This window comes from Lithobates pipiens, unplaced genomic scaffold, assembly GCF_037356315.1.
Source record: "Lithobates pipiens isolate NorthernLeopardFrog02 unplaced genomic scaffold, aLitPip1_a1.2 Scaffold_16, whole genome shotgun sequence".
NCBI classification, from domain to species: Eukaryota; Metazoa; Chordata; class Amphibia; order Anura; family Ranidae; genus Lithobates; species Lithobates pipiens.
The window spans coordinates 309,625,061-309,651,684 of record NW_027507748.1 but is presented as its reverse complement, the minus strand read 5'-3'; the positions used below and the strand labels follow the sequence as shown (position 1 = coordinate 309,651,684).

The following is a 26,624-nucleotide window of genomic DNA, read 5'->3' as shown; positions in this document are numbered from 1 at the left end:
CAAACAGATTCAACTTAACACAACAAACCTACACAGTCCCTGTCTTGTTTGCACCGCCTGTATACTGCTGTTCTGAGTATATAGGGCCTGGGGGCCACACGCATTTCCTTTTTTTAATATGGGTACGGGGTTCCCCTTAATATGCGTACAAGACCCAAATAGGCTGGTAATGGGCAGGGAGGGCTACCCATGCCATGTTTCTCAATGATTTTCAACCATATTGCAGGAACCAGATATAACATTAAAATCGCAAGCAGTTTTAAATGGTGTTATTTACGTTTAATGTCATTTTGTGCAGGGACTGTTCTAAACACGGGAAACACGTGGCACTTCACAGGCATACTACAGACACCCCCCAGGCACCATATTTAAAGGAATATTTCACTTTTTTTTTTCACTTTAATCGTCATTAAAATCAGTGCTCCTGCCAAAACGGCAGTTTTTAAAACTTTTTTTTGCAGTGACCCATGTCCCCTGAGACAGGAGGCAGGTCCCCAAACCCTTTTTAGGACACTATCTTGCATATTAGCCGTTAAAATTAGCACTTTCCAATTCGAACGTTCGAGTCCCATAGACTTCAATGGGGTTCTAACGTTCATACCGAACGCGGGGGTCGTTCGCAAGTTCTGGTGCGAACCGAACCGGGGGGTGTTCGGCTCATCCCTACTCCTGGGTATGGCAATGAGACTTTTACACAGGGTGGCCACGTACAGAGGACCAACATGCAGGGAGCACCATCAGGTGTTCTAGGGGCATAAATGTCAAATCTAATTTGACTACCTATTACACTTTGAGGCACTGTAGTGGCATGGATGTGAACTGATGTGGCATTGATAAGCCATGGATGGGGATGAATGGGTATGGCTGAGTATGGATGGGATGGCTGGGTATGGCTGAGTTGGGTATGACTGAGTATGGCTGGGTGGGTATGGCTGAGTATGGACGGATTAATGAGTATTGCTGAGTATAGATGGCTGAGCATGGATGGATGGATAAGTATTGCTGAGCATGGATGAATATTTCTGAGTATGGTTGGATGCATGGATGAGTATTGCTGAGCATGGATTAGTATTGCTGAGTATGGATGGATGAGTATTGCTGAGTATGGATGGATGGCTGAATATGGATGGATGGATGAGTATTGCTGAGCATGGATGAGTATTGCCGAGTATGGATGGATGCATGAGTATTGCTGAGTATGGATGGATGGATAAGTATCGTTGAATATGGATGGCTGAGTATGGATGGATGGATGAGTATTGCTGAGCATGGATGAGTATGGATGGGATGGATGGATAAGTACCTCAGAGTATGAATGGGATGGATGAGTATTTCTGAGCATGGATGGATGAGTACTTCTGAGTATGGATGGATGGATGAGTACTTCTGAGTATGGATAGGATGGATAGGTAAGTACTTCTAAGTATTGATGGGATGGATGAGTATTTCTGAGCATGGATGGATGAGTACTTCTGAGCATGGATGAGTATGGATGGATGAGTACATCTGAGCTTGGATGAGTATGGATGGAATGGATGGATGAGTACTTCTGCGCATGGAAGGGATGGATGGATGAGTACTTCTGAGCATGGATGAGTATGGATGGGATGGGTGGATGAGTACTTCTGAGTATGGATGGGACGGATGGATGGATGAGTACTTCTGAGTATGGATGGGATGGATGGGTGAGTACTTCTGAGCATGGATGGAATGAATGATGCCTGGAATGGGCACAGAGCAGTGCTATGGGCACTACACATCCAGCCCACAGAGCTGCAGCACTTGATCTCTCCCCTCACACTGTACCAATAGGTACGGGGATGGGAGAGATGAACCGGGCGTGACGCCGGTTTGTTTAGAAGTGATCGCTCCATCATTTGACCAACGGCTGCTGTTAGTGGCCTATTTACCATGATCCGTGAGGTCACGGATATTGCCATGTGCGTGCCCCAGGGAGTGGGGGGGGCGCAAGATTCTGAGAGGATGTACATGGACGCCCTCCCAGAATAAGCCGACCGCGCTGTAGCCGTTTTTCGGCTATGCCCCGGTCGGCATGTGGTTAAAGCACCCCTGTCCCCCATACTCGTGCACAAAGTTAAATTCCTGCTTCGGTCTCATACGCATACGTAAACAGTGATCACATCAAACGTGAGGTATTGCCACAAATGTCAGAGAGCGATAATTGGAGCACCAGACCCCCTCTCTAAAGCCTTGTACACACGATCGGATTTTCCGATGGGAATTAAGTGATGACAGGCTGTTGGCGGAAAATCCGACCGTTTGTTCGCTCCATCGAACAATTGTCAGATTTTCCACAGACAAATGTTGGATTGCAGGCTTTAAAATTTTCCATTGATAAATGTGTGTTGTCGGTTTTTCTGAGCGTGTATACACAAGTCCATCGGACAAAATTCCAAAGTACAAACATGCATGTCCCGAAGCAAGGACGAGCCAGAGGTGGTCGGTCTTGTAAACTAGGGTTCGTATTGGAGAATTAACATTCGTGTCGTGGCAAATTATGAAATCTCAAAATGCAGCGCACATTCTCTTCTTCTTTAATGGGATAATAATGAAGCTGCTTTGCTGGTAATAATGATGGAGTTATTGCAAACACATTTTCAAAGCCTTTTTTTTCTAGTGATATCAAGAATAATATTATTATGCTTGTTATTTTTTTTTTGGTGCAAGTAACCACAACACCATTATCCCATAGTTTTTAAGATCAAAGATACAACTACCGTATATACTCGAGTATAGGCCGACCCGAATATAAGCCGAGGCCCCCAATTTACCCCCAAAAAAACTGGCAAACTTATTGACTCGTGTATAAGCCGAGGGTGAGACATGCCTGTCCATCCCTGTGTGTGTGTCCGTCCATCCCTGTGTGTCCGTCCATCCCTGTGTGTCCGTCCATCCCTGTGTGTCCGTCCATCCATCCCTGTGTGTGTGTGTGTCCATCCATCCATCCATCCCTGTGTGTGTGTGTCTCCATCCATCCATCCCTGTGTGTGTGTGTCTCCATCCATCCATCCATCCATCCCTGTGTGTGTGTGTCTCCATCCATCCATCCATCCCTGTGTGTGTGTGTATCCATCCATCCCTGTGTGTGTGTGTGTCTCCATCCATCCATCCATCCGTGTGTGTGTGTCTCCATCCGTGTGTGTGTGTGTGTGTGTGTGTGTGTGTGTGTGTGTGTGTGTCCAGCCTACCTGTGTCCCGAGCCTTTGTCCCGAGCCTCCGTCCCGTGTCGTGCCTTGCCTTCGTCCCGTCCCGTCCCGTCCCGTCCTGTCCCGTGCCGTGCCTTGCCTTGCCTCCGTCCCGTGCCCTCTTCGTCGGCGGCCATTGTAAAATTCAAAAGCCGCGCCTCCTCCTTCGCCTGTGATAGGCGGAACACTGAATTTCCCAGCAGCCTGTGTTCCGCCTATCACGGACGTCGTATCATCCTCGTCCGTAGTACGAGGATGAGACGACGCCCGTGATAGGCGGAACACAGGCTGCTGGGAAATTCAGTGTTCCGCCTATCACAGGCGAAGGCGGAGCCGGAGGCGCGGCTTTTGAATCATAGAATGGCCGCTGTCTGTCTGCTCGACACGCTGATCGAGCGGGCAGACAGCGATGACTCGAGTATAAGCCGAGGGGGGCACTTTCAGCCTCAAAAAAGAGGCTGAAAATCTCGGCTTATACTCGAGTATATACGGTATGTTGGTGTCCCTTGTTAATTTTACATTGTATTTTTTTAAATGTAACTGCCTACTCCCAAACTGTTATTTGAAGTAAAACACATAGCCAAGTATTATTCTACACAATTTTTTTATTGTGCATTAAAAAAAGAAACTAAATAAAATTAGACATGCTATCTGCCAATAGAACTTAACCAAAAAGTGCATTTTATACATCCAAAAATGTAGAAAATATACCAAATCAAATCATTATTCAACAAAAAAATTAAATAAAAGCCTCATGCATGTGTCCTGCTTCTTAACCACTTTCAGACCGGACCATTTTGCTGGTAAATGACCAGAGGTCTTTTTACAATTTGGCACTGCGCTGCTTTAACTGGTAATTGCGCGGTCATGCAATGTTGTACCCAAACAAAATTTGCGTCCTTTTCTTCCCACAAATAGAGCTTTCTTTTGATGGTATTTGATTGCCTCTGCGATTTTTATTTTTTGCGATATAAACGTAAAAAGACCGCAAATTTTGAAAAAAAATGATATTTTCTACTTTTTGTTATTAGAAAAATCCAATAAACTCAATTTTAGTCATACATTTAGGCCAAAATGTATTCAGCCACATGTCTTTGGTAAAAAAAAAGTCAATAATTGTATATTTATTGGTTTGCGCAAAAGTTGTCACATCTACAAACTAAGGTACGTTTTCTGGAATTTACGCAGCTTTTAGTTTACGACTGCCTATCTCATTTCTTGAGGTGCTAAAATGACAGGGCAGTACAAAACCCCCCCAAATGACCCCATTTTGGAAAGTAGACCCCCTAAGGAAATTGATAAGAGGCATGTTGAGCCCATTGAATATTTTATTTTTTTGCCTCAAGCGATTGAATAATGACAAAAAAAAAATTTTTTTTTTTTTTTTACACAAAGTTGTCACTAAATGATATATTGCTCACACATGCTATGGGCGTATGTGAAATGACACCCCAAAATAAATTCTGCTGCTTCTCCTGAGTACGGGGATACCACATATGTGGGACTTTTTGGGAGCCTAGCCGCGTACAGGGCCCCGAAAACCAAGCACCGCCTTCAGGCTTTCTAAGGGCGTAAATTTTTGATTTCACGCCTCACTACCTATTACAGTTTTGAAGGCCATAAAATGCCAAGATGGCACAAAACCCCCACAAATGACCCCATTTTAGAAAGTAGACACCCCAAGCTATTTGCTGAGAGGCATGTTGAGTCCATGGAATATTTTATATTTTGCCACAAGTTGCGGGAAAATTACAAACTTTTTTTTTTTTTTTTTTTTTTTCACAAAGTTGTCACTAAATGATATATTGCTCATGCATGCCATGGGCATATGTGAAATGACACCCCAAAATAAATTCTGCTGCTTCTCCTGAGTACGGGGATACCACATATGTGGGACTTTTTGGGAGCCTAGCCGCGTACGGGGCCCCGAAAACCAAGCACCGCCTTCAGGCTTTCTAAGGGCGTAATTTTTTGAGTTCACTTCTCACTACCTATTACAGTTTTGAAGGCCATAAAATGCCAAGATGGCACAAAACCCCCACAAATGACCCCATTTTAGAAAGTAGACACCCCAAGCTATTTGCTGAGAGGCATGTTGAGTCCATGGAATATTTTATATTTTGCCACAAGTTGCGGGAAAATTACAAACTTTTTTTTTTTTTTTTTTTTTTTCACAAAGTTGTCACTAAATGATATATTGCTCATGCATGCCATGGGCATATGTGAAATGACACCCCAAAATAAATTCTGCTGCTTCTCCTGAGTACGGGGATACCACATATGTGGGACTTTTTGGGAGCCTAGCCGCGTACGGGGCCCCGAAAACCAAGCACCGCCTTCAGGCTTTCTAAGGGCGTAATTTTTTGAGTTCACTTCTCACTACCTATTACAGTTTTGAAGGCCATAAAATGCCAAGATGGCACAAAACCCCCACAAATGACCCCATTTTAGAAAGTAGACACCCCAAGCTATTTGCTGAGAGGCATGTTGAGTCCATGGAATATTTTATATTTTGCCACAAGTTGCGGGAAAATTACAAACTTTTTTTTTTTTTCACAAAGTTGTCACTAAATGATATATTGCTCACGCATGCCATGGGCATATGTGAAATGACACCCCAAAATAAATTCTGCTGCTTCTCCTGAGTACGGGGATACCACATATGTGGGACTTTTTGGGAGCCTAGCCGCGTACGGGGCCCCAAAAACCAAGCACCGCCTTCAGGCTTTCTAAGGGCGTTACAGTTTTGAAGGCCATAAAATGCCAAGATGGCACAAACCCCCCCCCCCAAATGACCCCATTTTAGAAAGTAGACACCCCTAAATTTAGGGGTACACTAGTGAGACTAGGTAATAAATGGCGGGTGCCCTGAAACTATAAAAAAATAACTAACCAACCAGCGTCACCTGTAACAGTTATATGGTGATCACTGGTGAAAGGGTTAACTAGGGGGCAATCAGGGGGCTTTATGCGGTAGTATATGGGGGTCCCTGGCGCTATAAAAAGCTGCGGCGAACCTAAATACCTACCTGCCTAACTAGCGTCACCTGTGACACTAATACAGCGATCAGAAAAACGATCGCTTATTAGGCTGGGTTCACACTGGAGCGATGCGGGAACGCCACGAATGCGCGGCGGGTTCCCGCATCGCATGCCTCCCGGCGGCAGTTCACACTGCCCTATGCGAACTGCTGGGAGTGTCAGTGAAATGTTAATGACACCCCCAGATCAGTTCGCATATCGCAGTGCGATCTGCAAACTTGGATCGCATGGTGTGAACACCCATGCGATCCGATTCTGCTGCGGACCAAAAAAAGGGTCCCGTGCGAGTTTGCGGCGGGTGCGGCGGGTGCGACACGAATTCAGCCATACTATCTGTATAGCTGAACTCGAATCGCACAGAGATCGGATGTGATTTGCACTGCAGTGCGGTGCGAATCACATCCGTTCTCATAAACCGCTGCAATGTGAACCCAGCCTTAGTGACACTGGCGACGGGGGGTGATCACGGGGTTAAACCTTTATTGGGGGGGTTAGGGGGGTACCTTAGAACTAAAGGGGGCTAACCCTAACTGCCCTAACAGTTATTAGTCACAAATGACACCTGCCGGGTGATCAGGGGGTTAAACCTTTATTAGGTAATAAATGGCGGGTGCCCTGAAACTATAAAAAAATAACTAACCAACCAGCGTCACCTGTAACAGTTATATGGTGATCACTGGTGAAAGGGTTAACTAGGGGGCAATCAGGGGGCTTTATGCGGTAGTATATGGGGGTCCCTAGCGCTATAAAAAGCTGCGGCGAACCTAAATACCTACCTGCCTAACTAGCGTCACCTGTGACACTAATACGGCGATCAGAAAAATGATCGCTTATTAGGCTGGGTTCACACTGGAGCGATGCGGAAACGCCGCGAATCCGCGGCGGGTTCCCGCATCGCATGCCTCCCGGCGGCAGTTCACACTGCCCTATGCGAACTGCTGGGAGTGTCAGTGAAATGTTACTGACACCCCCAGATCAGTTCGCATATCGCAGTGCGATCTGCAAACTCGGATCGCATGGTGTGAACACCCATGCGATCCGATTCTGCTGCGGGCCAAAAAAAGGGTCCCGTGCGAATTTGCGGCGGGTGCGGCGGGTGTGGCGGGTGCGGCGGGTGCGGCGAATGGCTGAACTCGAATCGCACAGAGATCGGATGTGATTTGCACTGCAGTGCGGTGCGAATCACATTCGTTCTCATAAACCGCTGCAATGTGAACCCAGCCTTAGTGACACTGGCGACGGGGGGTGATCACGGGGTTAAACCTTTATTGGGGGGGTTAGGGGGGTACATTAGAACTAAAGGGGGCTAACCCTAACTGCCCTAACAGTTATTACAGTCACAAATGACACCAATGCAAAAAAAAAAAAAAAAAAAAAAAAATGACATTGGTGTCACTGTGACTGGGGGGCAGGGGTAATTGGGGGGGTGATCGGGGGGTAAAGGGGGGGTGTGAGTGTGCCTGGCATGTTCTACTGTGTGTGGGATGTGTTGGTGCAACTCACTGATCCGCTCTCCTCCGTGTCGGAACGAAAAATACCGACACGGAGGAGAGAATACATCACTTCCTCTCCTGTGTTTACATTACAGGAGAGGAAGTGATGTCACCGGGGATTTCCATTCGTCGGGAGCGATCGCGAGGGGGTGGCCATGAATGAATGGCCGTCCCCTCGTCCGGGATCGCTCCCGAACGAAAACCGACCGCCGCAGGCACCGGGCGGGGGCCCGATCGGGCCCCCGACCCGCGGGAGGCAAATCACGTACATGTATGTGATTATGCCTGCCTGTGCCATTCTGCCGACGTACATCGGCGTGAGGCGGTCGGCAAGTGGTTAATATAGGGGGTCAACAATGCCAAGAGTTGGTGAAAGCAAGGGTCCATCATCTAGAGATAATGCCGAAATTCATCTGGATTATTTTCCTGAAGCTCCCGCAGCAAAGGCATATGACATAATTTGTCATGATTAATAAAGCAACACATTTTTGGTCCTCCTCCTTCTGTTCCTGGACTGGACTTGGGTCAAAACTCCAAGGTCAATAATAAATAATAAATAATAATAATAAATAACATTTTCTCCTCCAATTCTGCAACATGGCTGGTTGATGAACGGCCGTTCAGAAACTAACTGACAAGCGCAAAATGAAAAGCGCGATTCAACACTCACCAAACTTCTACTAACACGAAATTAGCAGAAGGAGCCCAAAGGGTGGCGCTAAAGAGCTGAAAAACCCTGTAGTACGTTATTATGTTCATTGACTGACAATTTCTTGCCATTTGTATGCAAGACAAGTTCCTGGCCAGAGCCAGTCGGACAAAAGGTCCAAGGTTTTGTCTGCTGAAAATCCGATCGTGTGTACGAGGCTTATTTCTAAATTGTCGCCATTCCATAAGCACGTGCAATTTTAAAGCATGACAGGTTAGGTATCTGTTTACTTGGCATAACACCATCTTTTATATTTTACCAAAAAAAACGGTTATTATATTGTGTTTGTGTGCATTAACAAAATTTGCAAAATTCATTGAAGTTTATTTTTTTCCCCAAAATTTGCAATAGAAAAACTGCTGTGCAAATACAAATAAATATTGTAAAACCCACCATTTTATTCACTAGGACCACTGCTAATATATATATATATAATGTTTGGGTGTTTTAAGTAGTTTTCTAGCAAAACATACAGATTTTTACTTGTAAACAGGCCTGGATAAGGAAGAAGCAGCACTGAAAGCAAGAGATAATCAAAATGCATCCCATGATGGCCTAAAGAAGTTCAGAATAACCTGGTATGATGTTCTTAGAAGTTCATGAAAAAAAAACCCTGCAATAAATGGATAGAAAATAATTCTTATTGGGCGCCTCTATATAATTTGCATGTTTTTGGTGGGCTTCACAAAAAACCGTCTCAAAGGAACATGCAGAGATCCTATAAATGTCCCTTGGATAAATGGTGCTGGATCTTCTGTGGCCAAACAGAAAGACTTCTGCTGCTTGATGATAAATTATATACAGTGATGGTTGTGAGATATTATTAGGTATGGCAAGTTGTAACACGGTATATTCAGTGATACCCTAAAAAGTCCACCTAGGGGAATCCTCTCTGGTCCATTCAGTGATACCAGTCAGTATGACCGTTGGTGGGAGATTCTGAACAATGACCAATGTCATTGTAGTGATAGATAAAGACCCCTTTCACACTGAGACCCCTTTCACACCAGGGCGTTTTGCAGGCGCTATAGCGTTAGAAATAACGCCTGCAATCCGCCCTAAAAATTGAAATCAATGGGGCAGCGCTGTAATACCACCGGAAAAACGCTGCTATTGCGTCCTATTGCCGGAGGTTTTAACCCTTTCTCGCAAATCCGGCGGTAAAATGGTGCTAAAAATAGCGGCGTTTTACTGCCCACGCTATGGGCGATGTAGTGTGAAAGGGGTCTGAGCCGCACACACTGAGGCGGTAAAGCGGCTCTATTTTTAGCGCCGCTTTACCATCGTTTTAGCATCGCTATTCGGCTATTAGCAGGGCGTTTTAACCCCCGCTAACGGCCGAACAATGGTTAAATCTGCCAACTTTGCCAACAGTATGGCGGCGTTGCCCCATTGTTTTAAATGGGCAGGAGCGGTGAAGGAGTGGTGTATTCACCGCTCCTCCACCGCTGCAAAGAAGCTGCTGGCAGAACTTTTTGTGACGCCCTGCCAGCGCAATGCCCTAGTGTGAAAGGTGCTGTGCAAGTGCTATTTTTAGCGCTGTAGCGCCTGAAAAACGCCTCCAGTGTGAAAGGGATCTTAGATACGATAATGCAGCCACTGGTGGGAGCAGACCTGTCTTGATTGCATCACCAGCAGTGGAAGACCTATGAGATAGTGGGATGCAAAGTATAGAGCATTAGACAAAATGGGGCACACACAAACTCACACAATTCCACACTGCAAAGCTCAAACTCCAGCAATACACTTAATACCGTTCCACAGACTCTCACATACAAACCACCCTCCTCTCATCTTCCAACATAGAACATACTGACATTCCTGGAAAGTAGTAATGCACAGGAGAGCCTGCAACCTGTTGCATAATACATACCTCCCAACTTTAGAACTTGAGAATGAGGGACACTTCAGGGAGGCAGTGACCCAGGGCGTGCTACATGTGCCGTGGCAAAAAGTGAGTGTGGCCAAACTGTAAGAGCCGGTTCACACAGGGGCGACTCAGATCCGACTTCAGGTCGCCCCTAGTCGTCTTAAGTCGCGCTACATTAAAAAATCAATGTAAGTGAATGAGAGCCGTCTTAATGCACACTACTGAAGTCGCTCCGACTTCAGAAAAGTTTCCTGTACTACTTCAATCTGACTTCTAGGCGATTGGTACCCATTGATTTCAATGGAGGTCGCCTCCAAGTCGGATCTCCGTCTATGCGGAGGCGACTCTCACAGAATTATCAGCTCTCAAGAGGGAACTCCACGCCAAATTTATTTAAAAAAAAAACTGGCGTGGGAGTCCCCCCCCAGATCCATACCAGACCCTTATCCGAGCACGCTACCCGGCCGGCCAGGAAAGGGGGTGGGGACGAGCGAGCGCACCCCCCTCCTGAGCCGTACCAGGCCGCGCGCCCCCCCCACCCCAAAGCACCTTGTCCCCAAGTTGATGAGGACAAGGGCCTCTTCCCGACAACCCTGGCCGTTGGTTGTCGGGGTCTGCGGGCGGGGGGCTTATCGGAATCCGTGAGCCCCCTTTAATAAGGGGGCCCCCGGATACCGGCCCCCCACCCTATGTGAATGAGAATGGGGTACAATGTACCCCTACCCATTCACCTGTGAAAAAAATGTAAAACAAAACACAACACACAAGGGTTAAAATAGTTTATTGCACAGCTCCGGGGGTTTTCTTGCATCTTCGGGGGTCTTCTCGCCAGACTCCTCTGCTATCTTCTGCTAGCTCTTTTGCTAGCGGAGGAGCCCGGCTTTCTTCTTTGCCGCCGCCCTCTTCTTCTGACTTCGGGGGTCTTGTCCCCCTCTTCGGTTCTTCTTGCCGGCCACCGCGCCTTCTTCTAGCTCTTTTACAAGCGGTTGCCCGGTCTTCTGTCGCCGCTGCCACTGTTCTTCTCTTCTGGAGATGTTGCCTCGTTGCTGTCTCCGGTCACTATGACAGGACACGCAGCGCGCGGCGACTTATATAGGGCCATCACCGGATGATGTCCCTGCCCATTATGATGTCACAGCCCCAGCATGAAGTAGTACAGGAACCTTTTCTGAAGTCGGAGCGACTTCAGTAGTGTGCATTAAGACGGCTCTCATTCACTTACTTTGATTTTTTTAATATAGCGCAACTTAAGGCGACTAGGGGCGACCTGAAGTCGGATCTGAGTCGCCCCTGTGTGAACCGGCTCTAAGGGGCATGGTTAAACAAAATTTGGGCTTCCTTTTACCCTTAAAATATTCTTTGTTTGCTGTGCCACAACCACAGGCACATAAAAAAAGGCTTCTTTTACATATGATTTTGCACAAACTGAAAATATACAGAGAGATAACACTTTCTCTGAGCCTACCATAAAGAAGAACTTCATTAAAATAGTCAAGGATTGCTTAGCAAACAGTAACTGTTGAGACAATAAACACTTTTGTGAGAAGTATATAATGTACAATAAAGAGTATATAGTGTTGGAGTCTGTAAGGCAGAGTGCAGGGGTCAATGATGTGCAATGCACAGGGTGCAAGTGTCAGGATTGCGTAACACACAGAGCACTGCAGTCATTGTCAGATTTAGGATACCTAACACAGAGTGCAGGAGTCCAGGGTGTGTAATGCATGTGTGTTCAAGGATCAGCAGTATGTAACACACAGAGAGCTACAGTCGGCTTAAAAGCACATGACATACAGATAGCAAGGGTCAGTAATGCACAGAATGCAGGTGACGGGAGAGTTATGCTCAGAATGCAGGGATCGAGGAGTACATAATGCACAGAATGCAGGGGACAGGAATATTATACACAGAATGCAGGGGTCAGGAGTGTTCTGCACAGAATGTAGGGGACAGGAGTGTGTAATGCACAGAATATAAGGGGCAGGGCTGTGTAATGCACAGAATGCATGGGACAGGAGCGTGTAATGCATAGTTGGAATCAGGAGCACAAAGCAAAAAGAGTGCCGGAGTCAGGGTTGTATAACACACATTGTAGGGGTCAGGAAAGAGCAAAGCAGTATCCTCCCCCATTTTACCCTTTTAGCAAAAATTCCCACTCCTGCCCCTCCAAAAAACCCAGACAATCCCCCTTCCTCAGCACAAATCCTTCTCTACCCTCCCAGTACAATCCCCCCTTCCAGCACAAATCCCCAGCCCCCTCCAAACACAAATCCTCTTCCCTTCCCGGGAAAAAAATCCTTTCACCCCCCCCCCCCCCAATCCTCCCTTCCAGCACAACCCCTATTCCAATACAAATCCTCCTCCCACCAATTCCTCTGTTCCTCTGTCCAAACCCCCCTAGTAAGAATCCCCCCCATACTAGCACCACAAATCCCTCCCCCCCCCAGATACCTCCTCCCAGCTAAATTCTCTTCTCCCTTTACAAGCAAAAAACCCCTTCTAGCACAAATCCTTCCCCTCTCAGCATATATCCTCTCCCCACTTCTAGCACAAATCCAACCCCCTCATCCTGGCACAAATCCTTATCCCCCCTCTTCAGTGGATAGCGAGGGGGGGGGCCAAGAGATAGGGAGAGGGGTAAGGGAGAATGCACCAAATCATTTGGACCAACACACAAAGCAAGGTCCATAAAGACATGGATGAGCAAGTTTGGCGGGGAGGAACTTGAATGGCCTTTGAACACCTTTGGGATGAATTAGAGTGGAGACTGCAGGCCAGGCCTTCTCGTCCAACATCAGTGCCTGACCTCACAAATGTTGTTCTGGAAGAATGGTCAAACATTCCTACAGACACACTTATAAACCTTGTAGACAGCCTTCCCAGAAGAATTGAGGCTGTTATAGCTGCAAAGGGTGGGCCAACTCAATATTGAACCCTACGGACTAGTTCATGTGCAGTTAAAGGCAGGTATCCCAATACTTTTAGTAATATAGGGGGCTATTTACGAAAGGCAAATCCACTTTGCACTGCAAGTGCACTTGAAAGTGCACTTGGAGGTGCAGTCTCTCTAATTCTAAGGGGTAGATCTGAAATGAGTGGAAGCTCTGCTGATTTTATCATCCAATCATGTGCAAGCTAAAATGCTGTTTTTTATTTTCCTTGCATATCGCCCTCAGATCTACAGCGACTTTACGTTCAAATGCACTTGCAGTGCAAAGTTGATTTGCCTTTTGTATATAAGCCCGATAGTGTATTAGTGCTGCCCTAAACATTTTAGATAACTCTCTGAGGCCATCTTGTGGCACTCAGTGGTGCTACAGTATTTTTTTTAATGTGATGTTATCAAAAATAATTTACAATGCCTATATACTTATATCTTAATAAGATGTTAGGTATTGCCATATCTGTATAATTTTTATGACACATGAAACATTTAATTCAGTCTTTTAGCCTACATATCTTATATTATTATTATTTCAGGTACTTGTATGGCGCCGTCAATTTACGCAGCGCTTTACATATATATATATATATATATATATATCCACTTAAGGACCAGCCTCGTTTGTAATTTAGGTGTTTACATGTTTAAAACTGTTTTTTTTGCTACAAAATTACTTAGAACCCCCAAACATTATATATTGTTTTTTTTCTAACACCCTAGAGAATAAAATAGCGGTCATTGCAATACTTATTTCCTGACGCCTTCATGGCAGCACACACTGGGTTGTGACTCCGCCCCCACAACCTGACAGGATTGGATTAACTATAAATTTGAAGGGGAGACACCCTGCTGCATTCTCTTTTTTATCCTCACCTGACAGCAAAGGATCAAGAGACGTTGATTCATCACCGAGAGATCCTCCTTACAACCCTCCAGAAGTGGGTGGATAATCAATTGGGAAAAGAGCTGTCTGCAACCCACACAAAATATGATATTTTTAGGGGCAGATCTAAACACCAAAACAAACAAGATACAGCTCCCACAAGAGAAGATCCGGCCTCTGATACAGAAAATGCAGAAGCTGCTATCAAGGAATCACTTACCAGCCAGAGCCTGTCTGAGTGTACTAGGGTCCATGTCCGCAACCATACCCATGGTGCGATGGGCACAGTGACACATGAGAACCTTACAGAACTCATTCTTCAGGCAGTGGGATGGAGTCTCAATGCGTCAGCCCATCTTCATCTCCAGATCGGTGAAGCAATCGATATGGTGGTGGACGCGCCCGAGCAATCTCAGGAAATACAAACCGATAGTCCCTCCAGACCCGGAAGTAGTCACTTCCGATGCCTGCCAGAGCGGTTGGGGGGCCCACTATCAAGACCAGGCAGCCCAGGGCCAGTGGCATATTCAGGCTCAAGGTTTGGTCTCGAACATTTTAGAGCTCAGGTAAGCCGTTTATGCCTTAAGGGCATTTGCACCATTTCTGACGGACAAGAATGTGCTCATTCGAATGGACAACCAAGTAGCAGTGTCTTATGTTCAGAAGCAAGGGGGTACCAGGAGTGCCACCTTGATGGAAGAAGTTCGGCCCATCTTGGAATGGGCTCAGATACATCTAACAAGTTTAAAAGCAGTGTATGAACCAGCGGCACAGAACATACTACCCGACTGCCTGAGTCAAGAAACGATATCCAACAACGAGTGGTGGTTGAACCCTCGGACTTTCTCCCTCCTTACGGAAATCTGGGGAACGCCGGAAGTAGATTTAGCAGCCACTCCGACGAATACCAAGTGCCACAGATTCCTGTCAAGAGGTTCATTCCCATGGGTGGAGGGAGTGGACTGTCTAGTTCACCCATGGAACTTCAAGTTGGGGTATATATTCCCTCCAACTCCGTTAATTGTGAGGTTCCTATCCAGGCTTAGGAGATCCTCGGTGACGGTATTTACGATTATTCCACTGTGGCCGAGGAGGCCGTGGTTCACGACTCTTACAGCTCAGCCTTCAACCTCCAGTTCCTCTCCCAATAACTCCGGATCTTCTGTCTCAAGGTCAATTTTTACATCCTGCATCAGAGAAATTGCACCTGATGGCCTGGAGATTGAGAGGGCTAGACTAAGAGCGCAAGGCTGTTCTCATGAAGTCAACCCTGATGCAAGCCAGGAAAGCCACTACCAATACCATCTATTCAAAGGTTTGGGGAAGATTCTGCTTCATGGCACAACGGAAAGGATGGAATTCCCTTTCTCCGCAACCCTCTCAGGTCCTGGAATTCCTCCAGTCAGGGGTCAACAAGGGTCTAAGCTTAAGAACCCTAAAGGTTCAGGTATCAGCTCTGTCAGCTAAAACAGATACTAAGTGGGCATTCCACCCATTGGTAATCCAATTTACAGAGCCTATCTAAACATTAAAGCCCCCAGGAGGCCAGTCTTTCCATTATGGGATCTTTCAATAGTTCTCCATGCTTTCGCTTCTCCTCCGTTTGTTCCATTTGAAACTATCTCTTTATGGGACTTGACTTTAGAACTGTCTTTTCTCATTGTGATTACATCAGCTAGGAGAGTGTCAGAGATCCAAGCATTAAGTTAGTTCTCTTTCCTGACAAAGTAGTCCTCAGACCTTCCGAACACTTCATACCCAAAGTGGCAACTTCCTTCCATTACAACCATCATCCTTCCATCCTTCACGGACGATCAGGGTAATCCTCATTCACTAGATGTCAAAACAACCATCATGAACTACTTAACTGCTACCACCTCTTTTAGGAAAACTAACTCTCTTTTGATCATTCCCCATGGAACCAGGCGTGGGCAAGCCGCCTCCTCATGCACTATTGCATCCTGGTTAGTCAGAACCATTAAAAAAGCTTACTCCACCCAGCATACGGCGATTCTTGAAGACATCAGGGCTCATTCAACTAGGGCAGTGGCTACCTCTTGGGCAGCGTATTGCAGGGTCTCACCAGAGACAATATGCAGGGCAGCAACGTGGTCCTCCAGGAATCCCTTTATTTCCCACTACAAGGTGGATTCTGCTCATTTATCCATGGCCGACTTCGGCAGATCCGTCATTAGAGCCAATTCTTCAGCATTATAAGGAATAAATATTATTTTACTTGCACCCACCCAACTGGCGAGTTATTTCCCAGTGTGTGCTGCCATGAAGGCGTCAGGAAAATGGAAAATTGTATACTCCCCTTTCCAGCAGGGTGTCTCCCCTTCAAATTTATAGTTAATCCAATCCTGTCAGGTTGTGGGGGCGGAGTCACAACCCAGTGTGTGCTGCCATGAAGATGCGTCAGGAAAGGAAAATTACGGAAAGGGGAGTATACAATTTTCCATTTTTCACACCATATTTGTGCAAATTTAGTCTATTTTATTTTTATATTGTGAAAGATAATGTTACGCCGAGTAAATTGATACCCAACATGTTATACTTTAAAATTGCGCCTGCTCGTGGAATGGTGTCAAACATTTACCCTCAAAAATCTCCATAGGCGACTTTTAAAAAATTCTACAGGTTCCATGTTTTGTGTTACAGAGGAGGTCTAGAGCTCGAATTATTGCTCTCGCTCTTGCAATCGGGCAATACCTCACATGTGTGGTTTGACCACCGTTTTCATATGCGGGCGCTACTCACATATGTGTTTGCTTCTGCGCGCGAGCTTGTTGGGACAGGGCACTTTAAAAAAATATATTTTTTCTTATTTATTTTACTTTATTTTATTTATTTTCACTTTTGAATGAATGTAAACATCCCTTGTAATTGAAAAAAGCATGGCAGGTCCTCTTAAATATGAGATCTGGGGTCAAAAAGTCCTCAGATCTCATATTTGGACTAAAATGCAAAAAAATACAATAAAAAAAATTGTCATTTGAAAAAATGACAACAGAAAAATGTTCCTTTAAGAGGTATGAGCAGAAGTGACGTTTTGACATTGCTTCTGCCCTCCTATGATATGGAGACGGGTGGGGGCCATCTTAGCCTCACTCATCTCCATACCCAGGGCATGACAGGTCCCGATCGCCTCCGTCACTACCGACAGCTCCGGTAAGCGGCAGAGGGCGCAGGAGAGCGACAGGGGGTGGCACCTCTCCCGCCACCAATAACGGTGATCTCACGGTGAATCCGCCGCGGAGACCACCATTATCGTAAACACAACCGCCTCCTGTAAAGATGGATATCTTGGCTGTGGCAGCAGCTGCTGTCGTTACCGAGATATCCCTCTTCAAAGTGCTGACGTATATATACAGGAGGCGGTCCTGAAGTGTGCGTATATATATATATATATATATATATATATATATATACACACACATTCACATCAGTCCCTACCCTCAAGAACCTTACAATATAAGGTCCAGAACTCACTTTCATACATATACATACTAGGGCCAATTTAGGCAGGATCCAATTAATATTGACATATAACATTTTGATTATTCCAGCATTTTTGCTGTGTGCTCCAATTTAGGAGATATACCCTTACATCCTGTTTGAGATATGTAAAGTGAGTGGAAATTTCCCCAAAAGTAAAGAAAAATCAGCTGAAAACTGACTTCACTTTCTGTCCAGAGAACAATGATCACCAGAAAAAATTGATGCTGCCTCTAATGCATTACCTGACCTAGAGTGGCAATGATCACTCACCATACGTTATCTATGGAGGAGAAGCAATGTCTTTCTAGGATAATGGTGTTATCTTGGAGTAGAGGAATACCATAGGTAGTCAGTAGACCAGAGACTATTTTATGCATAGACCTAGCATGCTTAAAATATATGGTCCTGACTAAGGTCTCATTTACACTTGCTTCAACTTCAATACATATTTAAGTGCCTACGGCTTCACCATGCCTTTTTTACGTGTTTTTGATGCTTCTGCAATGCTTCGTTGGTGCTTTGATGATGCTTTTTTGAATCTTTAATGAAGCTTAGCAGATGCCCTGTGTGTGTTGATACCTCATACCTGCAATACTTTCAAAACAAATCAAAGCTAAAGCTGAATTAAAGCCTCTCAAAAGCTACAGGGCTTCAAGTGAGCTTTGTCATAGATGTCCATGGAGGGTTTGAAGACGCTTTGAAGAACCACTAAAGCTACATGGGGTATCATTTTCAAAGCAAAGCAAACACAATAGGGGTTATTTACTAAAGGAAAATCCACTTTGCACTGGAAGTGCAGTCACTGCAGATCTGAGGGGGACATGCAAGGAAAATAAAAAAAAGCATTTTAGCTTGCACATGATTGGATGATAAAATCAGCAGAGCTTCCACTCATTTCAGATCTACCCCTTAGATTTAGCGTGACTGCACTTCCAAGAGCACTTGCAGTGCAACGTGGATTTGCCTTTCGTAAACAACCCCCAATGTGTGAACCATACTGTAAGATAAATATTTTTATTTAGTGACAGGAGCTTTGACTGGCATTCAGAGTGCTTTAAAAAAGGGTGTCCGATGCCATGTTTTGAAGCAAGTGTAAACAAGCCCTAAGGGTAGATTTAGAAAAGATTCTAAATAACTTCTGCCTCGGAAGCCTGATCTGCATTTGGATTACGTTCTAGAGCCTGCTGACAATCGGTAAGGAAGTAATGCAAAAAAACCCTCTATCTATGTTGGCTCCTTCTGCCAGGAGATGGCAGAAAAATCAAGTGCTTGTTTTGGTGTGTAATTATGCACTTTTATGTGCATATAGCGTTTAGAAGCATATGAGCGGAAACCCATTCAATTTGCCAGAATACTCATTTATTTTAGCCACTGGGATAAATCTACATGCACAAATTTGTGTTTAGTTACTGTTAAGCATGTTTAGGTGCGTCACGTGCAAATTATGCTCATAAGCTCTGCATTCTCTGAATGCAGCTTTGGGGTATTTTTATATGCCTCTAAATGCTGCTCTTCAAATGTGGATCTAAACTAACGTGCATGGGTATATAGACTAGCATTGAACTTTGTTTAGAGGCATACAAAATATGATGGATGTCTGTAAAAGCAACAATTTATTATGCCCTTGTGCATTAGGCCTTGGACCACCTCCTGTTGCAAATCTGCAGTATCTAACACCTTTCTGTAGCATTACACTGAATATTATGTATAGCCCTTTGGTAATTATAGAACTTGAGACCCCTTATATCAAGAAGTCGACCACCACTGCCATAATTAGGGTTGCCACCTTTTCTTCAAGCCAAACCCGAACATTTTCACGGCGCACGGCAATTTTTTTGTAGTACACGCTATAGGATTGTAAAATACCTTGGGTTACCCAAAAAGAGTAGTAATGAAGTGTGCTACACAGAACAGTTGCTATAGCCAAATTGCATTAACAGTGGAGGGACTTAAATGGGCATGATTAAATAAAACAAAAGCATTTAGTGTACCCATAAAATATGATTCGATTAATAAAAGAAATGTCAGTGACAATAGCCTACCTTAAAATTGGACACTGCAGGGCAGTGGACAGTGTCAGTAGGGCAGTAAATGGTGTCAGTAGAGCAGTAAATGGTGTCAGTAGGACAGTGTACAGTGTCAGTAGGGCAGTGGACAGTGTCAGTAGGGCAGTGGACAGTGTCAGTAGGGCAGTGGACAGTGTCAGTAGGGCAGTACATGGTGTCATTAGGGCAGTAAATGGTGTCAGTAGATCAGTGGACAGTGTCAGTAGAGCAGTAAATTATGTCAGTAGGGTAGTAAATTGTGTCAGTAGATCAGTGGACAGTGTCAGTAGAGCAGTAAATGGTGTCAGTATGGCAGTAAATGGTGTCAGTAGGGCAGTAAATGGTGTCAGTAGAGCAGTGGACAGTGTCAGTAGGGCAGTGTACAGTGTCAGTAGAGCAGTAAATTGTGTCAGTAGGGCAGTAAATGGTGTCAGTAGGGCAGTGGACAGTGTCAGTAGAGCAGTAAATGGTATCAGTAGGGCAGTGGACAGTGTCAGTAGGGCAGTACATGGTGTCAGTAGGGCAGTAAATGGTGTCAGTAGGGCAGTAAATGGTGTCAGTAGGGCAGTGGACAGTGTCAGTAGAGCAGTAAATGGTGTCAGTAGAGCAGTGGACAGTGTCAGTAGGGCAGTGTACAGTGTCAGTAGAGCAGTAAATGGTGTCAGTAGGGCAGTAAATGGTGTCAGTAGGGCAGTGGACAGTGTCAGTAGAGCAGTAAATGGTATCAGTAGGGCAGTGGACAGTGTCAGTAGGGCAGTACATGGTGTCAGTAGGGCAGTAAATGGTGTCAGTAGAGCAGTGGACAGTGTCAGTAGAGCAGTAAATGGTGTCAGTAGGGCAGTGGACAGTGTCAGTAAAGCAGTAAATGGTGTCAGTAGGGCAGTGGACAGTGTCAGTAGGGCAGTGGACAGTGTCAGTAGGGCACTAAATTGTGTCAGTAGGGTAGTAAATTGTGTCAGTAGAGCAGTTGACAGTGTCAGTAGAGCAGTAAATGGTGTCAGTAGGGCAGTGCGGTGCGGTGTGACAAGAGGGGGTGCGGTGTGACAGGAGGTGGTGCTGCGGTGTGACAGGAGGTGGTGCTGCGGTGTGACAGGAGGGGATGCGGTGTGACAGGAGGTGGTGCAGAGTGTGACAGGAGGTGGTGCAGAGTGTGACAGGAGGTGGTGCAGAGTGTGACAGGAGGGGGTGCAGAGTGTGACAGGAGGGGGTGCAGAGTGTGACAGGAGGTGGTGCAGAGTGTGACAGGAGGTGGTGCAGAGTGTGACAGGAGGTGGTGCAGAGTGTGACAGGAGGGGGTGCGATGTGACAGGATGGGGTGCAGAGTGTGACAGGAGGGGGTGCAGAGTGTGACAGGAGGGGGTGCAGAGTGACAGGAGGGGGTGCGGTGTGACAGGAGGGGCCCGTGCAAATACAGAGGAGGGGTGCAATTACAGAGAAATGAGGGACAATTACAGATGAAAGGGGTGCAAATACAGAGGAGAGGGGAAATTACAGAGGAGGGGGGGCAGTTACAGAGGGGGTGGCAAACACAGAAGGGTCAAAACATAAGGGAGAGAGAGGCGACAGGCAGCTGCTGGTGCAGAAGTTTTTAATAAAATAAATGCTTAAAAGCAATCCACTCACTCTGCATGTCAGAGCTGTATATGTCAGTCTGTGAAGTTGGCTGTCCCATCCTCCCCTCCGCTCCACGCTGCTCTTATCACTGAATCGGGAAACTCATGTGAACTGTCAGCCTCTGATGATGGAGGCGTGGTTAAGCCTCTGGAATGCTCCGATTGGTCACAGCATCCCAGGCTGGCAGCTCACTGCAGTCTCCCCGCAGCTCTGTATCCTCGGCTTCCTCCAGCGATTCAGTGATAAGAGCAGATCGGAGGGGGGGATGGGACGTCCAACTTCACAGACTGACATATACAGCTCTGACATGGAGTGTGAGTGGATTGTTTGCTTTTAAGCATTTATTTTATTAAAACCTTCCGCACCAGCAGCTGTCTGTCGCCTCTCTCTCCCATATGTTTTGATTGCTCTGTAATTGCTCCCCCCGCCCGCCGCTCCGATGCCCCTGCTGTCCAGGTCCCCCTGTGTGCTGGGGCTCGTAAAAGGAGGCCCCATGGTACCCCTGTCAGCTGTCCGGGTGTGAGGCAGAGGGAAACCCGGGCACAGCCTCCTAAACCCGTACTGTCCGGGTCAAAACCGGACAGGTGGCAACCCTAGAATAGATAAAGAAAACTGTACAATAGATTACTCTATAATTGTATTATGCCATCAAAGCAAGTAATCTTCACTAAAATGTGTTTTTATTTTTGTTTTCAAGGGTAATAATATGCTGGATATAATGGCCGCAAGAACAATGTGTGCAATTGTGGGTATCACTGTTTGCTTCTTCCTGGTTTGTAATGCTAACTCAATACCAACTGACTCGACACAAACTTGGAACCATTCTGCGACTTTGTTAAATACAGAGAATTCATTAGTTAGCACTTTTACTCATAGTGCAGAAAGAACTCTGTCTACTGACTTGGATGTAACCAATACAAGTTTCAGCAACACAAGTACCACAACACTGAATGCTTCAACGCTGCCACAGATTTCTACATCCACAGCTGCTGCCACCACTCAGAGTACAGTGAATGTATCTGGGCCTTCAACTTTAAAAACCACTGCAACATCATCTTTATCTTCTTCTAGCACTGCACCTCTACCTGGACCTTCTTCCAGCACTAACAATCAAACATATAGCACAACAACATCTGGTGTAACACGGGTCATATCAACATCGCTTCCAACCCAGACAAAACCAACGTCTCAGGACAATGTAACTGAAACAGCTCCCAATGGTACTGCCACGACAGCATTGTCAGGTAGGCATGTTATTTCTATCACATCACTTTTATCATATTTAGAGAGTGGGACAATTAACCGTTTCAGCTCCGGAAGATTCTATCCCCTTCCTGACCAGAGCACTTTTTGCGATTCGGCACTGCGTTGCTTTAACTGACAATTGCGCGGTTGTGCGACGTAGCACCCAAACAAAATTGACGTGCTTTTTTTTCCCACAAACAGAGCGTTCTTTTGGTGGTATTTGATCACCTCTGCAGTTTTTTATTTTATTTTTGCTATAATAAATATCCCCCGAAAATATATAACAAAAACATTTTTTTTCCTTAATTTAGGCTGATATGTATTCTTCTACATAATTTTGGTAAAAAAAAAATCACAATAAGCATATATTGATTGGTTTGCGCAAAAGTTATAGCGTCTACAAAATAGGGGATAGATGTTTAGCATTTTTATTATTATTATTTTTTACTAGTAATGGAGGCAATCTGTGATTTTTATCGTGACTGCGACATTATGGCAGACACGTCGGACAACATTTTTGACACCTTTTTGGGACCATTGGCATTAATACAGTGATCAGTGCTATTAAAAATGCATTGATTACTGTAAAAATTTCACTGGCAGTGAATGGGGTTAACACTAGGGGGCAGTGAAGGGGTTAAGTGTGTCCTAGTTTGTGTTCTAACTGAAGGGGGATGGGGACTGTGCAAGGAAGATAACAGATCACTGTTCATATTCTGTATGAACTCATGATCTGTCACTTCTCCCCTCAGAGATTCGGAAACTGTGTGTTTACACATACAGTTCCGAGTTCTCCATGTCTCATTGGCAATCGCGGTAGCCCAGCGGTGATCGAGACCGTCGGGCACTCGGCCGGCTCAGGGGGTGACCGGGGGGGTGTGTGCGCATGCGCCCCCTTGTGGCCACATGGCGAAGTGACGTTACATAACATTGTTACGCCCAGCCGTGCCATTCTGCCGCAGTAAAACTATGGCGGCTGGTCGGCATGTGGTTAAACGTGCAGTGTTATATGGTGTTGATTAGGTAAACCAATATTAGAATTGATCAAACAGTCTTTAAATGGCAGTTGATATTTGTGATAAACCGTCTATACTGTTGGAAAACACCAAAAATGTGAAATACACAGGCGAGAACTAGATATTCTGAATGTTCACTGTTTCAGGGACGTGCAGTCAGGGGAGGCAGAGCCTCAAAAAAAAAAAAACCTTAAAAAAATGACCCCTCCCCCCCAAAAAAAGATCGACTTCGAGGGCCGTAGCTCAGCGACCAGGGGTCACAGAGACCCTAAATGTGGGGGTTAAGTAGCTGAAGTCCTACCCCATCACTGGTGTGGCTCCTATCATCTATGGTTCTGGAGATACAGGGCTCCTTGCGCAGCCTGTGAGAAGCTAAATACAGAGCAGCCAGTTTAAATACAAGCTGGCACACTCTGTTTGCAGCAGACTGAAAGGATGCATTGTGTTTTCAGGTGCGCAAAACTGCATTGTGCTGCATTTTAAAGGGTCAGGGACTTTTTCCCCCACTTTTCTTGCAGATGCGCAGGGGGGTACAATGGTGGGGCAGATGTGCAGGGTAGTACAATGGTGGGGCAGATGTGCAGGGGTTTACAGTGGTGGGGCAGATGTACAGGAGGTTACAGTGGTGGGACAGATGCGCTGGGGGTTACAGTGGTGGGGCAGATGTGCAGGGGGTTACAGTGGTGGGGCAGATGTACAGGGGGTTACAGTGGTGAGGCAGATGATAAAGGGGTTACAGTGGTGGGGCAGATGAGGAGAAAGGGGGTACATTGGTGGGGCAGATGAGCAGGGGGTTAAAGTGGTGGGACAGAAGAGCGGGGTGGTACAGTGGCGGGGCAGATGTACAGGAGGTTACAGGGGTGGGACAGATGAGCAGGGGGGTTGGGGCTGATTTAAGGTGTGAAGGTGCATAAATTGGGGCTGATCTGAGGTGTGAAGGTGCAGGAATTGGAGCTGATCAAAGGTGCGAAGGTGCAGGAATTGGGTCAAATTAGAGGTGTGAACATGCATGAATTGGGGCTGATCAGAGTTGTGAAGGTACAGGAATTGGGGCCAATCAGAGGTGTGAAAGTGCAGAAACTGGGTCTATTCAGAGGTGTGTAGGTGCAGGAATTGGGGCTGATCAGAGGTGTGAAGGTGCAGGATTTGGGTCTAATCAGAGGTGGGAAGGTGCAGGAATTGGGTCTAATCAGAGATGTGAAGGTGCAGGAATTGGGTCTAATCAGAGGTGTGAAAGTGCAGGAATTGGGTCTATTCAGAGGTGTGTAGGTGAAGGAATTGGGGCTGATCAGAGGTGTGAAGGTGCAGGATTTGGGTCTTATCAGAGGTTTGAAGGTGCAGGAATTGGGTCTAATCAGAGATGTGAAGGTGCAGGAATTGGGTCTAATCAGAGGTGTGAAAGTGCAGGAACTGGGTCTATTCATAGGTGTGTAGGTGAAGGAATTAGGGCTGATCAGAGGTGTGAAGGTGCAGGATTTGGGTCTTATCAGAGGTTTGAAGGTGCAGGAATTGGGTATAATCAGAGATGTGAAGGTGCAGGAATTGGGTCTAATCAGAGGTGTGAAAGTGCAGGAACTGGGTCTATTCATAGGTGTGTAGGTGAAGGAATTGGGGCTGATCAGAGGTGTGAAGGTGCAGGATTTGGGGCTTATCAGAGGTTTGAAGGTACAGGAATTGGGTCTAATCAGAGATGTGAAGGTGCAGGAATTGGATCTAATCAGAGGTGTGAAAGTGTAGGAATTGTGGCTGATCAGAGGTGTGAAGGTGCAGGAATTGGGGCTATTCAGAGATGTAAAGGTGCAGGAATTGGGGCCAATCAGAGGTGTGAAGGTGCAGGAATTGTGGCTGATCAAAGGTGTGAAGGTGCAGCAATTGGGGCTGATCAGAGGTGTGAAGGTGCAGGAATTGGGACTATTCATTGATGTAAAGGTGCAGGAATTGGGGCTAATCAGAGGTGTGAAGGTGCAGCAATTGGGGCTGATCAGAGGCGTGAAGGTGCAGGTATTGGGGCTATTCAGAGGTGTGAAGGTGCAGCAATTGGGGCTGATTGGAGGTGTAAAGGTGCAGGAATTGGGTCTAATCAGAGGTGTGAAGGTGCAGGAATTGCGGCTGATCAGAGGTGTGAAGGTGCAGTAATTGGGGCTGATTAGAGGTGTAAAGGTGCAGTAATTGGGGCTAATCAGAGGTGTGAAGGTGCAGGAATTGGGGCTGACGAGAGGTGTGAAGGTGCAGCAATTGGGGCTGATCAGAGGTGTGAGGGTGCTTAAAATTATTATTATTATTCAAGATTTATATAGCGCCAGCAATTACGCAGCGCTTTACAATATAAAAAGGAGACAATACAATAAAATACAAGAGGATTAAGAGGGCCCTGCTCAGAAGAGTTTACAATCTAATAGGGTGGGGCAGGTGGTACAAAAGGTTGTACCTGTCGGGAATGAGCTGATGGAAGTGGTAGGAGATTAGTTTGAGAAGTGATAGGCTTCCCTGAATAGATGAGTTTTCAGGGATCGCCTGAAGGTAGCGAGAGTAGGGGATAGCCGGACCAGTGGAGGTAGCGAGTTCCAAAGGATTGGAGAGGCTCTGGAGAAATCCTGGAGACGAGTATGGGAGGAGGAGACTAGAGAGCTTGAGAGTAGGAGGTCTTGAGAAGAATGGAGGGGACGATTTGGGTGATATTTGGAGACAAGATTGGTGATGTAGCTCGGGGCAGAGTTGTGAATGGCTTTGTATGTTGTGGTGAGTATTTTGAATTGAATTCGTTGGGTGATTGGGAGCCAGTGTAGGGATTGGAGGAGAGGGTTGGCAGACAGTGAGCGGTTGGTAAGGTGGATAAGTCTGGCAGCAGCATTCATGATAGACTGAAGAGGAGATAGCCTGTGGAGAGGCAGGCCAATGAGAAGGGAGTTGCAATAGTCAAGGCGAGATATAACAAGGGAGTGAATGAGGAGCTTGGTGGTTTCATTTGTTAAAAAGGGGCGAATTTTAGAGATGTTACGGAGGTGAAATCTACAAACTTTTGACAATGATTGGACTTGGGGCTGAAATGACAAGTC

The 26,624-nt window shown here is 45.9% G+C and overlaps 1 protein-coding gene across 2 annotated transcripts in view; it reads left to right on the top strand.

The window, feature by feature from the left end:
• Positions 1-26,624, top strand: part of LOC143982688 (uncharacterized) — a 76,337-nt gene that overhangs the window by 25,061 nt on the left and 24,652 nt on the right. For both annotated transcript variants that reach the window (XM_077481611.1, XM_077481610.1), the window contains exon 2: positions 22,005-22,551. In XM_077481611.1, coding sequence (XP_077337737.1) covers positions 22,014-22,551 — 538 coding nt within the window. In that variant the 5' untranslated portion in view covers positions 22,005-22,013. The remainder of the gene's footprint in view (positions 1-22,004; positions 22,552-26,624) is intronic.